The sequence below is a fragment of the Camelus dromedarius genome, chromosome 28 (genome assembly GCF_036321535.1).
Source record: "Camelus dromedarius isolate mCamDro1 chromosome 28, mCamDro1.pat, whole genome shotgun sequence".
Classification (NCBI taxonomy): domain Eukaryota; kingdom Metazoa; phylum Chordata; class Mammalia; order Artiodactyla; family Camelidae; genus Camelus; species Camelus dromedarius.
Window position 1 is genome coordinate 14,418,005 of NC_087463.1, and position 19,516 is coordinate 14,437,520.

Genomic DNA, 19,516 nt, shown 5'->3' on the forward strand with positions numbered 1-19,516 from the left:
GTGCTGCTCTATATGCCGAAGAAGAAATGTTTCGGAAATGCTAGAGGCAGCCTGGCGTGGCGGGCCCTGAGTGGCCAGAAATGCCTGCAGGACACTGGCAAAGAGGGAAAGTTAGTTCTTAAGTCATTTGAATGGCTACCGTATTAGCCTCCCATCTGTCCCCAAAACTTGGACAAGTACCAAAGGTGAAGAGGTGGCTGGTGTGAGAATCACACCTCAGGGAGAGGTTTCAGGCAGGAAAGAGCTGTGAGACGAGACCCCCCACGAGAGCAGGAACTCAGAAAGGGGTGTTGGTGAGCTGGGCACTTGTCAGGAATCTGGGACGGGGTTCTGACACTTGCATGACAGCAACAACCAGAGTGAAGGGAGTGAAAGTCCATGTGCACGAAGCTTGCTGCTCGCTGCACTCAGATTCTTGGTCTGACTCCTCGCGACCCTGACCCCTTTACCCCTACCCAATCCCACAGCTCTCCCTCAGTATTTAAAACTCTCAGCCCATTTATACAATTAAAATTGAGTCTAACCTCTTCATCTAAATCCTGATCAAATGAATTGCCTAGTTGAATCCAATTAGAATTCATTCCCATTCTTACAAGATAATAGGCCAAATATACTATAAATGCCCCATTTCTATCTGTCATTTCACTTAATTACAAAATAGGATACAATCTAATGTGTCCAAAAATAACCCAAAAAAGATTATAAAAGTGATGTAACTAGGACCCACGTCTCATTAAAAAAAAAATCATTCCTTTTCATTACCATGTAATTTTAGTAATACTAAATTTAGTAATACCTAATTTCACATATACACATCATTAAAATCAAGATGTTATAAATGCAAACGGCATTTATAATGTGACACAGAGATGCTCAACTTAAAAAAAAATGAAGTCAGCAAAGAGTTTTCACGTGTCCATTTATTGATTGCTGGGAATACAGCCTATTGAGAATGCACGACATGCATTTTGGGGGAGAAAGTAACCAGAACTGAAATGAAGCCATCCAGTGAGCCTGAGAGTTCATAAGGTAGCACAGATTAGATCTGAAGATACAGTGTGGGACGACTCCAACAGCCACTTACGGTTATCGTTAAGATTCCAGCCGCAAAGACTTTTGGAACTTACTTATTCTTCATTACTTAGGAAAGAGTGAGATTACTTGGCTTCTTTAGCTTAAACTAATGCTAGGAAGAATGCTGTTCACTGACATGCCAGAAAAACAAAAACAAAAAACTTGCTCTTACTTCAAACTGTTGTTCCATTTCTACAATTCCTTCCCTATCAATTTGGATACCTTAGAATTATAAGCAGCTATACAGATTTAGAAAAAATTAACTGTCTTCACTTGATTCATTCCAATATCTACTGCTGACTTGTGCTCTTTCTAATACCAGCAGATTTTTTACAGCATACTGTCAATGTCCCCCCAGGGTGTTTGCTTTAACTCACTGATACACTAAAGTGATATAAATTAAAGAATTCCAGTTACACTTAAAAGAACAGAAAGATTAAGTTATTGGAATGTCTCAGACCATATTTAAAACAGTTTCATTATAGATGTGGTATATATGCAACGATTAGAACCTGAAATTAGATGAAATGCTGAAATGTATTCAGAACTGCAGAGTGACAGGATGCATATTTCCCCCAAACTTTGTACTGGCTATTTTTTTCTTAAAATGACGACAGCAGTGTCACTTGATATTTAGACAATTTGGGTTGCTTTTCATGGTAGCAGGGATCGAAAACAAAAAGAGAAAACAAATAGATATACCCTAGTGGAATAAAAAAGGGCACATTTTTTTGCTTTTTTTTTTTTTAAGAGGCAGTCTGTTCCTCCCGTGAACCGTGTTCTTTCATTAACGCTTCAGGGGGAACTGGTCAAGGTTTGCAGCGCTGAACAAACCGAGGGTATAAGCACACATCTCGGATGTGATATCTATCCAGAATCCAGGTTAAGAATCGTTCCAACCCCAAGCCATAGCCTCCATGTGGACATGTGCCAAATTTTCTCTGTTTAAAAAGAGAGAAGGAGAAATGCTTAGTTTAAAATTTTGTCTAAAAATAGTTAAAATTTTCTACCATAAAATGAGTCAGCTTATCATGGTTAAGAATTCAACCCTTAGTCTAGACACTTTCATGGACCACATGTGAAAAAAATAATTTGGTATGAAAAATAAACCAGGGATTTGCCATCCTGGAAAGAAGAGATTTCAAACTTTTAGATTAAGTCAATAGATATTGGTAAGATCTAACGACAAATTTTTAAAAACTCAGTATCAATGAGCAAGGCCACAGTTACACTGGCTTTCAAATTAAATTAACGTATTATTGGCCAAAGACAGAACTTAGCAATATTCACTTGCCACATTATAACCATGAAACCAAAAATAGCTCATTCGAGTGCCAAAGTACCACCCTGAGTTCTCCCTTTTAAAAATCTCAATTTATACACAACTATTATTATGAAAAAATTTAAAGAGTGTTTTAAAAATTTGTTTTTACCTGATCTGTGTACCAGTAATAGGGAGTGGGGTCAATTCCTTCTCTTTTATAACCGGCCAGTATTTCTTCGTTATCCCAGATACGCATTGAGCCTCCCACAATCTCACCAACATTGGGCATCAACACGTCGACCTTTAAAAATGAGTAAATAAAATACAGTTACTACCAGGCTCTCAGTCATGGCGCTGCTCTAGAGTTTTAATGAAAGTCACGATTAAGCTCCTGTAACTAAAGGAGCACTGGGATCATGCACAATTCAAAGATTATTCGGATTCTGTAACTTGACAAGGTAGGTTAAACCCAATCAGAGGACAAAAAACACTTCTTTAAATATTGTCATTCTAGATTTATAACAAAATATTTGCCATGAGCTGTATCTTATTCCAATGACAGCCCCCACCCCCTTAAAAAAGCAAAATCACGAATACTATTTGAAGCACAAACTGACCGACTCGGTGAGGCGCGGATCCTCGGGGCAGCGCTGCATGTAGAAGGACTTGATCTCCACGGGAAATCGACACAGCAAGATGGGCTCATTAATGGTGTCTGTCATCAGTCTCTCAGGGGCTTCTGGGATATCCTGAGGTTAAGCGAGACTTCGTTAACACCTACAACTCGCCATGCGACAAGACAGAAGCAGCCCTTTGACCCACTAGCAGCCCTTCATCTTATTCATGCCACAAAGTCCAGAATACACACCCACCCGTGACCCAGGACCACACGGGTGTAAGGGACAATTTCTGCAAAACGAATAGTAAATGCATTTGCCTCCTTCAACAGTAGATCTTGAGTGCCCTGCTGCTTGAGGAATGAAAACAAACACAACAAAACAAACCAAAAAAACCCCACCAAGCCGTTATCGCTGTGACTAGGTACTACTCAGGTATTTTTACAGCGGCCAGTTTTATCTTACTCTGAAGCAAACGTGGTCCATTTAGTCCCATTGGGCATAAGATAATCCATGAACGCTCCAGAACATCACTGATCCACACACAGAGTGTATTATTAATAACACCAATCTTTAAACTCTCCGCTTATCTGTGCTGCTTTCCTGTTACAATGAATCTACCTGCCTTCAATGGTAGTAAGACACAGTCATAAGACAAATAATCAATGTCAAATTTGTAAGTGTAACCACACCTGGAGTAGTCAGCCAAGAGATGTTAGATGAAGATGAATCAAGTTAATCTGTGTCTCTCTCAAATGTCCTTCGGCAAACCACACATAAATTCACGTTAAAACTGAAAACTCTCATCCCAGTGGAAACTGACTGACAGAACCAGCCAGAGCTCACTGATTTGTTTAATGCAAGAACTGAGATGGCACTTGGCTGTCACCTGGCACAGCTGTTTTCAAACTCTAGTTCCTGGAGCCCTGGGCCCTCTAAAGTCCCGAGAGGAGATGGGGGGTGAGTGGGAGAGCTCTGGTCTCTCAGCTTTTAATCACTTTACATACTAGAGTTCTGCGTAACATTTAATTGTGGGATAAGGGGCCTTACTGCACTTTCCGAAAAGTCTGAACACCTCTTATATACTCTAGCGCCCCCATGTGTATGGGAGGACATCCATTCGTAGAGGAAATGCTGACATGCATGGAGGGCTTCCTGCACCTCGGCCCTTGCTAGGCATTTAGCTCACTAAGCCCTCACAATTTTGCAAGTGGCTATTCCCTCCAACACAGAGATAAGGAACACAGAGAACAGCGTCACTGGCCTTTGGTTATACAGCAGTAAGGACCGAGGCGGGAGCTAAGGCCACCAGGGGGGGCTCTTACTCCAAAGCTTGGGTTCCTTCCACTCAATCACACTACCTTGATAAGTATTAGGTAATAATGTTTCTTAAGTTTTCAGCACAAAATTTTGTTATATACCATCAACTGAATTCATGAAACAATAAAAATAATTTATATAAGCCTGGTATACTATCTGCCTTCTGTAAATTCTTCCTAAAATCTAGCACTAGTTATTAGCATTTCATCCGTAAAACAGATTTGCAAATACTATGGAAGGAGCGGTAAGTGCACAGGGAAGAGGGCTTAGAATAGCGTTAACAACCTAGACCCCCAAAACCTGCTGGGAGGGTGGTCCCAGGCAAGACAGACACGCTCAGTGTATCTGGGGCACCGGGCCACCTTCCCCATCAAAGCCTTCTCTCTTGGTTTTGCATTTTAACCAATAGCTATTTTTTCCTTTGAATTGCCTCTGTATGCAGGAGTTTTAATTCACCGTTTTGGGGGTAAGAATCCTTTTTGAAAGACCCAGATACTTTCTCCAGAAAAATAAAACAAATATATACACATACCAACATTTTGCACGTGATTTCAAAGTTCACAACTTTCTGAAGCATGCTTCCAGTCTAGAGAATTACAACTAGAGCTTGTAAGTCAAGCCCACGGATTGATCACGGAAGAGGAAAGAGACAAAGGATGAGATGTGAAGGCGACAGACTTGCTAACATGTACTGAATACGACAGAAAGGGCACTGCCCTAAGGTTTACTCTGCATCTACTAATCCAGTGGATCCTCAGACAACCCCAAGAAGGAGTTTCTGCGGTTATTTAATGACAAACAGAGGCCTCCTGCAATAGTGGGTACTTAACCGCAAGCAGCAATCCACTGAAGCACAAGGCCCCCCTTTGGAACAATGATTAGAAAGGAACCCGTACCTCTCCAAATTCATAGAAAGTTCCATCTTCTTTCTTCACATCATGTTCCTTTAGCCACTCAATAGCATCTGAATAGTTCATCCGTTTGAAAGGCCGTTTAGGGGGCTTGAACTTCTACAGTAGAAAGGAAAAATACGGTTATATAAAGAAACCATCAACACTAACATTTCCACTTTAAGAAACACTATTTACCAGTATTGTAATATTATTTCAGACTGAAAAAACAATGTGGACATTCCTAAAAATGGAAAACAGATATAAACTTCCTCCTATGTAAGTTAAAATATTATGAAATTGTTGGCAATGACTAGTACCAAATTTTAGTCTTCAAAATCTTAGTCTGGAAGTGGGTGAAGGGGTCAAAAGGTACAAATTTCCAGTTATAAAATAAGTAAGTCCTGTGGATATAATGTACAGCGTGGTGAGCACAGTTAATACTGTTTTACAAATTTGCAAGTTGCTAAGAATGGATCTCAAAAGTTTGCATCACAAGAAAAAAAAGTCGTAACTGTGTGGGGTGATGAATGCTAACTTGACTTACTGTGGTGGTCATTTTCTGGTATATACATATACCAAATCATTATGTTGTACACCTAAAACTACTATAATGTTACATATCAATTATAGTTCAAAAAATATACATATATACATACCAGTCACTTCTCTCAAAGCTCACCAAGCTATTAAATCTATAAAACCTGAGGGTGAAGATTCACTGACTCCTGAAACAGAATCATATGCCTGTGTTTCCATCAAACAGCACACCTACCGGGTTGAGGTCACGCACGATGCTTGCCGCGGGTGACTTCAGGACTCTGTCTACCACATCACAAACCAAGTCCTCCAGTCGGTCCAGGAGCTCCTCGAAGGTCAGGAAAGGGCACTCGGCCTCCACGTGAGTGTATCTGAGGGACAGGACAGGGGCTCAGCGCTGCTCTCCTTTCACTGAGTTCTTTTCAAGCAAGGATTTTATTGCTGCGAAACTGCCCAGAAAGGTACAACTCCCTCCCGGCTAATCAACTCCCAGCTCTGCAAACTAGGTTTAGACCACCAGCCCCCCATTCCCCCTCAACAGAGAGTCCTTGTTTATTCCTTAATAAAGGATCAAGACACAGTAGAAGAAAGGCCTTAGCGAGCTACGGCCTAAGAGGCAAAACTTCTTCCATGGTTTCCATTAACTTGTTCAACTGCCCTTCATGTACCCTATTAACATAGCAACAGTTTCTACAGACATCATTTACCTATATAAAGATCGCCCCCTGAACCTTTTTTCTTTAAAAAAAAAAATTTATTTTTAAGTAAAAAGATAATTCCATACTCAGCCAGGTGCCTTCGTGTTCTGGATTGTTCCGCCCTGTATGACTGCGCGATACAGAACACATCTCCCAGCGCTGGCACACAGGTCTCCAGGTACAGCTGAGAGGACTGAGTCAAATAGGCCTCTTCCCCGAAGTAGTCCAGCTTGAAGAGGGTGGCCCCACCTTCCACCTGTGTTTGCACTAAGGTCGGGGGAGTAATCTGCTCAGACGGAAAGGAGGGGAACATAAAGGCCTTTTGTGAGTACCGTTATTCAAGTTCAAAGACGGCAAAGGGCATGGCCAGCAAAAGATGGCGCCCGCGCACTTACTTCGTAGTACCCCCTCTCGAAGAAGTGATCTCTGAAGCACCTGGTGACCACGGAACGTGCTTTTAGGATTTTGGACATGTTCTCCCCCCGGATCATCATGTGTCTGTTGTTGAGTTGGACGTCAACGTCAGACTCCTCGTTGATCAGGTTATCGGCCCCTCCCGCGGGGGCCAACCCAATCAGCTCCCAGAAGTCACAGCTCAGCTCGTGGCCCCCTGGAGCCTACGTTTTTAAAAGGGGGGCAGGGAGAACGAAAGGGAGGGAGAAGGAAACAAAAAATGTACAGTGCTGAAGATTTTAATTTATGTCAAAACTTTTAGTAAGTAATTCCTAAGAATCTTATCATTGGTAGCCTGCCCTTCTAAAAATGAGACCAGTAATTGAATTTTCTACCGATAGATTAATATTTCTTTCAGAGTAAATACCTATAATACGTAAGTTTTTAAAAATAAAAAAGCACAAACTAGAAAATAAGAGAAACTATAATCCCATTTTGGTATAACTTTCTAGCCTTTGCCCAATAATTTAAAAGTAACATAATACCCACATTGAAAAACTCCTTAAATGCAAAGGTTTTATCAAAAGCTATTTCTCTTTGGAACATATATATAGTAAAAATTTAAATTCTCCCTAATAATTCCACTGAAGCCATCTACAATGGAATATATAATTATCTTGGTGTCAAACTCTAGACAGCAAGTATCATCACGACAACCACTCCCTTTTGCAATTACACTACTTCCAAAGAAAACTCAGTGAACTTGAATCAGATATTCACTCTTGACAAAGGTTCTTTCTGTGAACTCTGGGAGCCTGTTTTACCAATATTGCTAGTCTATCCAGAGAATCCTAGGGGCTCCCTCTGGTGGTTAATACATCACACTTGTCTTCTTTCCCAACAAACAAATACAACCACAGTTGTTATTTGAACAATTACCAACAAGTAACTGTAACGGGTACAGGTTACATGCCTATTGCCTGGGGAACAAGCAATTCTCTGAACATCAGAGTTATATTTAACTTTTCTTTTAAAAAGAGGCTTTCAAGTTCTATTTTGAAAGTTTCAGATTTAGATCACTGTTCTTTCCTGAAAAACTGTGGGTAGATTGTGAAGTTTTTATTTTCACCTAGCTGAAAAATTATCCACACACACACACACAGAGCAAACAGTTCTGGCCCATGAGGATTACTCAGTTATTCTTTAGGTTTTTAGTCCCTGAGGTCGTTACATCATGTGAGCTGCACAGAGTCCACATTTCACTGGGAAAGGGAAAGGCATTCGACACTTGGCAAGTGCATCACCACATTCGTGTATTTATACGCCAAATATCAAAAGCACAAAATAAAGACATTGGAAAACTAGTAAGCACACACCTCTTCACCCAGTGAGGAAATCAATCCACTCACCTGCTTGCCCTTTGGGGTAAGGTTCAGCATTCCGTACACTGCAACACTGCTCTCAGTGGACAAGAGGACTCCATTGTAACACTGACACTGTGAAAAGATCAAGTTCAAGTTTAGTTATTCTCACTTACATTAAAATATTCTAACAGAGAGGAAGCAAAGGGATTATTTAAAAGTTACCTCGTCCAATACTAGTAAAATAAGAAGATGGCCATTTACTTTTAACATTAATAAAGAATAGCTATTTTTGTGGGAGATCTATCTATATACAGATACACATATGTGTAAGTACATACTTTATATACATAAACATGTTCATAAGTCACACTAGCCCACATCTCTTAAAAGCATCTGGAAAGTCTATTGTTCCTTTTTCTTTAAAGATCAGACTGTTAAAATAATACACAGAGTCCATTTAGGCTATGATCATCAATACTTGCTAAAATCATTAGGAGAAAAGTGATGGAGAATTTTATAAAGGAGGGATCAGGCGATCGACACCCAAACCCACCAATCATAAAAAAAAGACAAGCGGACATCCATGATGTGATATAATTGGAAGAACACAGCTTTGCCCATGAAGTAGTTATGACCACTTCCCAATCCCCGCAAAAAGAACTTGAATCTGATCAGACCTAAACTCTAGCTTATAAGAAATACAGATAGAGGAACATGTTAAATGACACCTCTGGATGCAATCAATCAAATCTGGAGTGTGGGAAGTTCCATGAGACAAATGACCAGGCTTTTTCAAATAAATGGTAAGGGTGTGTTGGAGAAGAGAATGAAAATGGAGAACTGTTACAGATTAAGAGAGATTTCAGAGACACATCAATTACATGCAACTGGGAGACCTTGTCTGGATTCTCCTTCAAACAACTGTAAAAAGACATTATGAATCAATTGGGAGAATCTGATTGGATATTTAAGAGTTTTGTGTTAATTTTGGAGGGGGAGTGAAAATGGTAGTGTGGTTATGTCAAAAATATTTCTGAAAAAAAATATTTCTGAAAGAAAGAAAGAAAGAAATTTCTGTTTATTTGTTAATTATCACCAGTTTATGGTGTTTAATTACAGCAGAACAACTAACATGCTCCTCGTGGGCTTCTCTAAGGTTTCTTTATACTGTTCCATTGTTTTGATGTTGGAAATTCTCCAACAGTATCAGCTTAAAATAAGTACACAGACTGTAAAATTCCCAAAACTAACAATGGAGGAGACTACTGAAAAAAATCTAACTTTAAGCCATCACAAATATGAGAAAATAGTTACCAAATCGTCTGACAAGACACACTGAAGGTAACCCGTACCATCCCGCAACACCAGAAACATTAAATTCTTTCCTAAAAATGAGAAAGAGAAATTTAGCCGGACTGTTCGCCAGACACTTGAAAGCCCTTTCTCCTAATTTAATCTTATATAAAGGAACCGCCAAGGTTAAACGCTGGAAGTTCAAACCTCCCACGAGGCCCCGTTCCTCCGCAGTGTCCATCGGCTGTATCACTACTCAGTTCTTTATGTTTTCAAATCCCACGTGAGCCTCCTGACCCACATGATCACGGGAAAGCAAGACCGTAAGCAGGTGGGGGAGGGGTTACGTCTGGTTCACGCTGAGCCCCCACACCACCCAGCACAGCGCATTCAGTGGGAGGTGCATGTATACTGCCACACAGAATCACTCCTTTAGTTTTTTATGCCCCGTTTCTTTTTACGAAGGATTTAAAAACCACTTACAATAAAAAAAAAAAAAAAAGTGATAAAATCAGGGCAGAGGGGGGAAGCACAATGCGAATATACTAATTAGAAAAGTCAGCATCACTGCCATAAATAAGTTTCAGGTTTGGCCCCGCACTTCCTCTAATATATCCCCTGCTTTTCATTAAAGAATTCAGCTCAATTAGACAAATATTTACTGGACACCTCTTGATCATTGTGATTTCTTACAGTCAGGTAACATTTAAATAATGTTAACTTTTAAACAATTACACAGTTTAATGCAGTTAAATAACATTAAATAATGTTCAACTTTTAACAGTCATGTTAAAAGAGAACAAGTTTAGGATATAAACCACTGTGTCCTTTAAAAAGCTAGCATTCCCAAACAAAAATACCTGCAAGTAAATGTTTGTTTGTTTTTTAATGTTCATTGTCCTCTAAGACCAGGGATATTGAAAATTAGAGAGAAAAGGATGGCTCTGCCAGTTACCTTGCCTACGCAGCCTGTGGACCCAGCCAAACACCTTTACTCTTTGGCCTCGATATCCTTGCAGTGCACGAATCTTCACCTGTCAGGTTAAAATATGTAACTTTGGACCCTGTGTGTCATTTGGACCCTGTGTGTCATTTATCACATACCAACTTTTTAACAGATATTAGAGGGATGGCAGGAAAGCGTCAAAAATTCACAAATGGTGTAAAACTGCAGACAGTCACTCTACTGCAGGTTGGAGCCAAAAAATTGCATCATACTGGAGTGGTTAAAAAAAAAGTCCAAGTCTTCTTTCTCTTTGTGCAAAACTGGCGATGAGAAATACTTAGAACTTCATCTATCGCTACGTAAAATCCACAAATAAATGAAGTCACATTAGCAAAAAGCCTCGTCCATGCAGGGCCCTGGCCCTGAGCTCACAGTCCCTCCGGCCACTCTGGGAGGGGGAAGATACCACGGGCTGGCTTTTTGTTTGGGGGGACGAAGGAGAAGCATGAGGAAGGAGATGGTGGGTGGGCCCAGAAAACAGCTTCATCACTAAGGAAGCAAGAAATATATGATAGTTCAGCAGCAGGAGGAACTGTGTGAAACCTAACCACGTCCACCCACAGGCCAGCATTCCATTCCAGAAAGACTACAGGTGTAATGCAATTAAACATAAAAATCACAGAACCTTTTTCTCGATTTAAAAAGTTGTGAAGAGGTTGGGGTATAGCTCAGTGGTGGAGTGTGTGCTTAGCATGGATGGATGAGGTCCTGGTTTCAATCCCCAGTTTCTCCATTAAAAAAAAAAAAAGTAAATTTCTAAAAATGAAAAATGTAAAAATTTATTCAAAAAATTATGAAAATCAAGAATTTCAACCTCTTCTTTTAATGGTGAGGAAACTGACACTCAGGGAGGGTAAAATCCCTTGACTCACACCACACAGCACAGCCAGGCCTGGATCCCAGCCAGGTCTGCTAGCTTTTAGTCGGGACAGAATTCGTTTAACATGCGATTACTAAATTTCATTAAAAAATGAACCAGCCTCATAACTCCCAAATGTTACTTCTCTCTCTCTCCCTTGAAAGAAAAGACAAGACAAACACTGCAAAGGGAGAGAGCACGAAGCAAGCCCCCAGACATAGAAGTAACAGTCTGTTGTGGCAAGTCCACAGTATTTGAAAGGACACACGTCACACTTACACATTTTGGCTCTGGGAGACTTGGATCATTCTTTATGGTGATCTTCTTCGCTTCTTCCAGGTTCTTTTCTCTTCGCAAATTGTCTTCTGCCTAGTTTTAACAATGATGCAACGTGTTAACACAGCTTCTAGCATCTGAACTTCAAAAATGTTCACAGCAGCAAATTGACTGCTCACCTCTTTCTTTTCCCGGGATTCACTCTTCATCTGTTCCCTGTGCCACATTTTTCTAATGTTCTTCATCTGTGATTTAGAAATAACATCCCACCTCTAGAGGGAGAGACGGAAACTTAATGTTTTCAAGACCTCTGCATTTGATTGACAATTTCTTCATAAAATATAATTCTGTCAAGTTTTTGGTTCACCCTACCTCGTTTTCTTTTTGTGAATCTACGTAAATGGTAGGAAAGGGTTCCTTCCCAATGGTCATCAGAGCCTTGGGGAGGGAGGGAGAAAAGGACATTTCTTTAACATCGTAAAATATTTAAAATCAAAACAAAACCTGAATTATGAGGTGACTTCCATCACCTAGAACATAATCAAGAGCCAAGAAGAAAGCATAAAAGACCCCAACAGCCAAGGTCAATGCTGATGGAAGGAATGGCTGAACGTACTAAGGACATTTAAAGTAGAACGTCCTTTCCCAAACAATTCTAGCAAGTTCCATTACATGGTATACAGTTTCCCATACTAGTAGACCAGAAGCAACAGATTTGAAGTGGCCATGGGGACCAACGGGAGAAAGGCCGACAACAGAAGAGACAGCTAACAGCAAAGGCCAACTGCAAATCACATCTAGGTGGTTAATCCTCACTAAGAATTCAGCCACTTCTGAAACTCAACAACATAACAGTTAAGTACTCAAAAGGTTAAGTTTTATTTAATTGTAAAAATCCCTGTGTGCAGAATATGCCCCTCTCTTCACCAACATTGGGACACATCAGGTATCACTGTTTCATTGAATATTTTACAGCCTGTATTCCTTTTTTAAAATAGTTAGAAATATGTAAAAGATAAGTGTTTTATTAACTGCTTCAAACAGTCCTTCATATTTTCTCCTAAGTTATTGTCAACCAAGAAAGGCAATGAATTACTCTCTCTAGTGGTTAAGTTCTGAAGTTTACGGAAACTAGCCCTTTTCTAAAGGTCTGAAAAATACTTCTCATCCTGATTTAACACTAGTCTCAACTCAATTATTGCCACAGGGGAGGAAGGAACCTGGATCTTTGGAAACATTCAAGAGAGTTCAGTTTCTCTTTTTAACAATTCGACTTTGTAAGGATGCTTGTCAATCATCAAGAATTCATTTCCTACCTGACAGTCTGCCCTGATACCACCTTTGTTATCACTGAAAGAGCCAAAATGTAACTCCCCAAATCAGAATGGCACACTTTTGTGTAGCACAGTGACATTTTGCAAACAGTCACCTAGATGGTGAATGTTCGGGGACTAGATGAATGTTTGGGGGAGCCACAGGAATCACCCCAACAATCAGAAATGAAAAAGATTTCCCTCTAAGAGTTAAACACCAAAGCAGGGACTGGCCAGACAGGGACACACAGAAAGAAGAGTGTCGGGCAGGTTCTTCCCAGTGCTGCCCTAGGAGAGGGCTTTCGCCATCTTCCTGCAGTGGCAGCTGTAGCCACTCAGGATCAACGGGCAAGCCCACTGCTACTTTCAGAGGGCTGCCTCTTGGCCCACATGGTAACCTGATGTGATCAGTTACCTACTCACGTCCTGAGTCGATGCTCTCGAAGAACCTGTCTGAACTGTATTTGGCTTTCCATGGAAGTCTGCTTAGAGAGAACATGCTAAACTCATCAGAGGATTCTAGGCCCTGAGAAGTAATAGTTCATCAATACATGAGCATCCTGGCTTCAGGCTCTAGACTAATGAGTTACTGAGCATCTCCTCTGAGACGGGGGTCCTTTCTCGGTACACTGACATAAGTCAATTCTTTGAGTCTCAAGGGTCACGATCACTTCTGGATTTGGGTGGTAAATTTACCAAGAGGATTCTTAGGAGTCAGTTTGGAAGAAACCTGGGCTTGAACTCAGTGTGAATGAGGGAGGCTGACTTTCATTTCTATAAAAATTGAAAAACCAGCCACCTGACTCACTGGAGAGAAAAATTCCAAGATGCAATGCTGCTTGGTAAGGAAGAAGAGAAGCAGCTATCAAAAATGTTCAAATAAGTTTAGGCTCAGATCACCTCATGTCCTTAAAACTACGTATCTATATATATATCCCTTTCCCTTTCTAAAAATTCTCTTCAAAACCTAGTGCTTGAGATAAAACTCTTGACAAATCACATGCTAACTGACATAAGTCATCATAAGTGTAAAACTGTTTTCCTAATGAGGAAGAGATACTACCTTAAGACCTGTTTTAAAAGGTTTCTCCTTGGTTCCATCACCGGTAGCATCACTTCCCTCCCGGTCGGAGACATACAGCTCTGCTGTTTTGCAAAATGAGAGTAAGTTACTCGTTTGGCCAACAAATATCAGTCACCTCATACTGCACCTACTTTATCCATTCTTTACCTTTGTAAACAGAACAAGCATCTGACTGGTAAAAATTATCAAGATCCAAAAGAAATTAAATAGTAATTATCTTCCCACTCCCCTCTTCAACGACATCTATCTCATAAAAAGAGATCAGTTACAAATTGAGCTTTCCGAAATAAACTTTGATCATTTTAATCTGTGATACTGCTTCTGTCTACTAGGGTCCCCAACAACAAAGCAAGGGCTTTGAAGTTGGTCAGACCAGACTGGAATCGTAGATGTTGTTGTACCTTAAAAGCCAGAGTGACCCTGGAGAATTCACTTAACCTTTCTGGGCTTAGTTTCTAAGTCTATAAAATGAGAAAAACAATACTCGTCTCGAAGTACTGAGGATGAACTGCATAAATCAGACAGCCTAGTGCCAGGGCACAAATAAACACCAGTTTCCTCTGTTCCTTAAAGGAAACCTGAGATTAAACAAACTGCAGAAGGCCCTACAACTAGTAAGTCTGAACAGCGACATCAATCCAGGTCCCCTAAATCTCTCCGTTTTTCTACTGCACCATATGGTCTCTCAGGAAATCTCAATATAAATGAGGATGTGTGAAAGAGGATTCGCATCGTGAAGTTCCTTCCTGTCGATCACCCGGAAAAGTTACACCTTTAGGGGCTACCCAGACGTCCGACCGTGCCTCGCAGAGCCTAAATGTCAGCTGGATCAGGGGATTTTTCGCAGTGGGGCAGGGCCCGGAGCGGCCGCCATCCCAGCCCGAGGCACCCAGGGCTCGAGGGGAGCCCGGCCCGGCCCGGCCAGTGCGGGCCCAGGGTGGGTCCACGCCCCTCCTCCCGCCGTTCCTCCTTCCCTCGTAATCGCTCGCGCAAACAGTGGCGGGGCGCCCACTCTGTGCCATGCGCTAGGGTCAGGATCGTCCTCGGCCGGAACTAGGTTCCTGCCCCAAACACAACCACCGCGCCCCTTACACCCCCGGGTCCCCGAGCCTCACGCACCTAGCACCATCCCTGCGGTGGCCCTGGTCACCTCCAAGGACATCGCCTCCAACACGCCGCCGCCTTATCACCCCAACGTGCACCAGCGGCTTCCTCAACTCGGACGTTGCATCATACAGCGTCGTGCAGAACTCGTCCCAGTAAGTCACCCGAGCGTCGCGGCGCCGTTGGTTACGGGAGGTTACGGGACGTGGGCGAGAGGCGCTGTGGCCGCCATGTTGGGTCCTGGCAAAGGCCACTTCCGGGTCCCGCGCCGCGCGTTCCCCTGTGCCCCCCTTGCTTTGGGGGCTCCCGGGGGCACCGCCCTGGCACCCCGGGGCGCCGCAGCCCCCCGCCCTCCAGTCTCCATCTCCCCAACTTTCACTGCAGAGCCTTCCACTTCCGCCCCTCTCCCTGCTGTGGGCGCGCCAGGCCCCCCTTGGAAAACCTCAAGGACTTCGTTCCAGATCCCCAGGCTGCGGAGTCCTTGTGGAATTAATGTCACCATCAAGTATACTGAGCGCCAGCAACGAGCTGGGATGGAGGTGGGGTGAGCGACGTAGCTGAAGGCAGTCCTATCCCACATTCATTGCCTGTTTTGAAATATGAAGATGCTTTAACTTTATAACTTTGATGAATGAATGTACTCCTGTATTTGTCACTTGGACTATAGGGTATGTTTTTATTTAAAGTTACAAGGATCACTATTAGGGAGGCCATAACAACGTCGTGGATAGAACTTGGGCTTCAAACCTGGTTGGGATTCTGGTTCTGTCTTTTGCTCTGTGTCTTGGGAGAAATGACCTAAGCTATCTGAGCTTCAATTTCCCTATTTGTGAAGGATGATTACGTTCACTGCCCCCAGTAATAGGTTCTAAATAAAAGATAGCTCACATCATTCTCCACTTAGTGGAATACCAGAGTTCGTCCTTGAGTCAAAGGAAAACACATTTTTGTTATGAAAGAAACTTTAAAAATAGCTCCATAGATAGGCTCAGGCTATCAAAAACAGATACTTGTCTTCAGAAGTATTTCACCCAGTTTCATGGACTTTCCCCTTTCCCTCCTCATGGAGTGGTTTCTGTTTGCCCACATACCAGTTATCTGCTGCTGCAAGGCAAATTCATTACCTCACACAGTTTCGGAAGGCAGGAATTTGGGAGTGGCTGAGCTGCGGGTTCTGAGACGGGGCTCTCCAGAGTCAAGGTGTTGGCAGGGGCTGCAGTCACCTGACAGCTCAGCTGTGTGACAATCTGCATTAGGCCCACTCATGGCCGTTGGCAGAAGGCTGGGTTCCCGGTCAGGTGGGCTGCTAATGATGGGGCAGCTGACCTCCCCCAGAAGCAAGTGATGAGAGAGACAGAGAGAGAAACTGAGACTACATTGGTTACCCATGTTTAATAAATACCCACAAACTCTAAGCAACACTTGTGTTCTCACATTGTCTGTGGGCCAGGAACCCAGACAAGGCTGAGCTGGGGCCTCAGGCTCTGGGTCTCCCAAGAGGCTGCAATCAAGTTGTCAGCTAGGGCTGCAGTTATTTAAGAATTTTTTTAACAGTTTGTAATGAAAGTTGTAACAAGATTACTTAAAAATATGGAACGCTTCATGAATCTGTGTGTCGTCCTTGCCTGGGGCCAGGCTAATCTCTGCATCATTCCAATCTTAGTATACCTGCTGCCAAAGTGACTACTGTCTAAGATTCTTAAGTCTCACCTGGGCGGATGCTTTCCCACACACTCCTGTGGGTGTTGATGGGATGCAGTAACTCATTGGCTGCTGGACTGAGGGCCTCGGTTCTTCGCTTGCTCTTAGCCAGAGGCCACCCTCAGCTCTCTGCCATGTGGGCCTCTGCAGAGGGCAGCTGGCTTCCCCGGAGCAAGCAAGCAAGAAGGCACGAGAGCGCGCAAACAAGATGGAAGGCACTGGCCTCGGTAGCCTACTCTTGGGAGTGTGATATCCCACCTCTTTTACCGTATCCTGTTCATTAGATTCAAGTCACTCGGTCCAGCCTACACTCAGAGAAAGGGTTTTATACCAGGGCACCAATACCAGGAGGCAGGGATCGTGGGGCCATCTTGGAAAGCTGCCTGGGACAGCGACCCAAGCCTGCGCTGCAGTGCCTTTGAACAACCTAATTAGCGAGGTGACGCCATCATTTCTGCTATTTTCTGCTGGTCACACAGACCAACCCCAGTACAATACAGGAGAGGATTCCACAGGGGGTGGATACCAGGGGGTGGAGCTCAGTGAGGGCCGTATTAGAGCCTGCCCACCATAGCCCACCTGGGGAATTTTCCTCTTCACCCTGTTCTGCACCCCCAGGGGCTGACTTACGTAGACCCTTCAACGGGCTCTCTGGCTTCTGGGCAGACACAGCCAAGGGGGAGCCCTGGCAGGAGAGCAGAGGGATGCAGTGAGGTCAGGGTACTTGTTCCCCAGCTCCCTCCCTGAAAGCTGGCTGACCCTCAGTTCCTGTCAGGTGACATTTGAGCAACCCTTCATGAATTTAGTTTTATCTGATCCATGAAATCGGGTGTACACAGAAACATTCCATAGCAGAAAAGGGAAGTGTGTATGTGGAAGTGGGCTGAGCAGGTCTGGACGACGGGAGTGGGCTGCACAGGAAGAGGACAGGTCCCCATAGCACCTGCTTCGCCGGCTTTGCTGCCTCTTCCTCAGCCCACGCCTGGAGACTCGGGGTTCCCCCAGGTCCGGTTCCTGGCATCCACATAGTACGCTGGCACAAGCCGGGCATGGGTGGCCGTTGTATTACAGCCCCACCCGGGTGTGGCACTGGGAAGACAGTGGCACAGAGACGTCATCTCAGGTGCTAGAACTCTGAGCAGGATGATGGGTTTTCCACTTCTTACATGAGTAGAGGTGGCTTGAGGGACTGATGGCCACTGGCTAAAGAGGTGACCAGTTGATCAGGGACTTGGAAAGAACAAGATTGGAGATTAGGTACAGGCGGTCTGGTGGGGAAATATGTGGATGGACTTTTCTGAATGAGCAGAGAATGTGAAGCTATCTTGCCCCGTGTAAATGTCCACTAGGAGGTGTTCAGTAGGGAGGAGGTCTTTGTGACCTGTGGATGTTGCCCTTTTCCCCCAAACAGCCCAGTGCTGGCTCAGAGAAACCATGTAGAAAGTGGCTAAAATAAAAAGATAGAGGCCATGTAGGGGTTCCACTGCGTGGACTGCCCTTCATCAAGGCTGATCTGGCGGACAGACCACCACTGCTGAGGACCCAGCCTGACAACAGCAGAAGCCAACTTTAAGGACCTGGTGGGACACTAATCTTTGGGGAGGCTCAGCTGGCCACCTGGTGGCCTGTGGATTATATTCAATCCCCGGAGGAGGCAGCAACATGCCTCTCAACTACAGAGTCATCGCCCATGTAAGGTCAATGCCTGCAGCACCGACATCTGTGGACTTAGAGAATGCTATATCCATCCCCACAGCGCATAACGTCTTCTCCAACCAGGGAACACATTTTCAATGAAGGAATTTTGACAGTGGGCTCATACCTGGGTAGTTCACTGCGTAACATGGGCTTTATGTCAAATCAGATGATTGTTTAAAATATGCTTCCCTTTCCTACATGGAAGAAATATACTTCCCTGCTTCATTTATGTTGGGCTTGGCCATGTGGATTTTCTCTGGCCATGGAAGATGGGCAAATGCCATGCAAGCAGAGGTTTAAACTGTGCTTGAAAGTTGAGTTTGTTTTCTTGCATCTGCCATCATCATGAGAAGAACTTGCCCCAACTGGCCCACTGGTCCAAGGAAGATGAGAAAACTATGATCTGGACGCAGTCTGCAGCTCGGAGCCAAGCCCATCTGAACTCATCCCAGATCAGCTGACTCCTAGATGCATGAGTGAGAATAAATGATTGCTGTGTTGCCTCTGAGTTTTATAGCATTTTGTTGCAGAGCTTTATTATGACAACAGTAGACTGATACATGCCCCATTACCTAGAAGCAGTTGGCTTAAAAGGAGAGCTGATGGCCTATTGGGGGGCAGTTACAACACCCTATGAGGTGTCATGGTCAGTGTAGGGTGCAGTCTTAAACCAGTGGACAGTGTAGGGTGCAGTCTCCCCCATAGTGGAATGCATATTATTATTTTTTTTTGTATGTTTGTTGGTTTCAAACAATTCTTCAGGTATTTTCTTTTCTCTTTTTTATTTTTTTTGGGGGGGGAGGTAATTAGGTTTATTTATTTACTTTTTTAGAGGAGGTACTGGGGGTTGAACCCAGGACCTCGTGCATGCTAAGCATGTGCTGTACCACCTGAGCTATATCCCTATCCAACCCCCATTCTCCAGGTATTTTTCTTGCCATGAAATAATTGCTATGTCTATGACCCACACTGAGGCCAGCAGGCAGGAATATTTACTGTTCGTTTCCCAAAGGAAGGACAGC

At 43.3% G+C, this 19,516-nt stretch overlaps 1 protein-coding gene and 1 pseudogene across 3 annotated transcripts; both read right to left on the reverse strand.

Moving 5' to 3' along the window:
* Positions 1 to 902: 902 nt before the first annotated feature.
* NARS1 (asparaginyl-tRNA synthetase 1) lies at positions 903 to 15,269 on the reverse strand. 3 transcript variants are annotated; one of them, XM_010997212.3, is made up of 15 exons: positions 15,111 to 15,269; positions 13,971 to 14,050; positions 11,967 to 12,032; positions 11,774 to 11,866; positions 11,598 to 11,687; positions 10,409 to 10,487; positions 9,475 to 9,545; positions 8,206 to 8,292; positions 6,799 to 7,020; positions 6,490 to 6,689; positions 5,941 to 6,076; positions 5,172 to 5,285; positions 2,956 to 3,087; positions 2,508 to 2,639; positions 903 to 2,015 (listed from the first exon to the last, which is right to left on the reverse strand). In XM_010997212.3, exons 1-15 carry the CDS (start codon positions 15,151 to 15,153, stop codon positions 1,884 to 1,886), a joined length of 1,677 nt encoding a protein of 558 aa, XP_010995514.1. In that variant the 5' UTR covers positions 15,154 to 15,269; the 3' UTR covers positions 903 to 1,883. The 3 variants fall into 3 exon arrangements, with proteins under 3 accessions (XP_010995514.1, XP_010995513.1, XP_031297706.1); XM_010997211.3 differs by having other exon boundaries at positions 13,971 to 14,053; positions 15,111 to 15,268; XM_031441846.2 differs by lacking the exon at positions 13,971 to 14,050 and having other exon boundaries at positions 15,111 to 15,219.
* A 1,410-nt stretch (positions 15,270 to 16,679) lies between these two features.
* LOC116149825 (U6 spliceosomal RNA) lies at positions 16,680 to 16,778 on the reverse strand (annotated as a pseudogene).
* Positions 16,779 to 19,516: the final 2,738 nt, after the last annotated feature.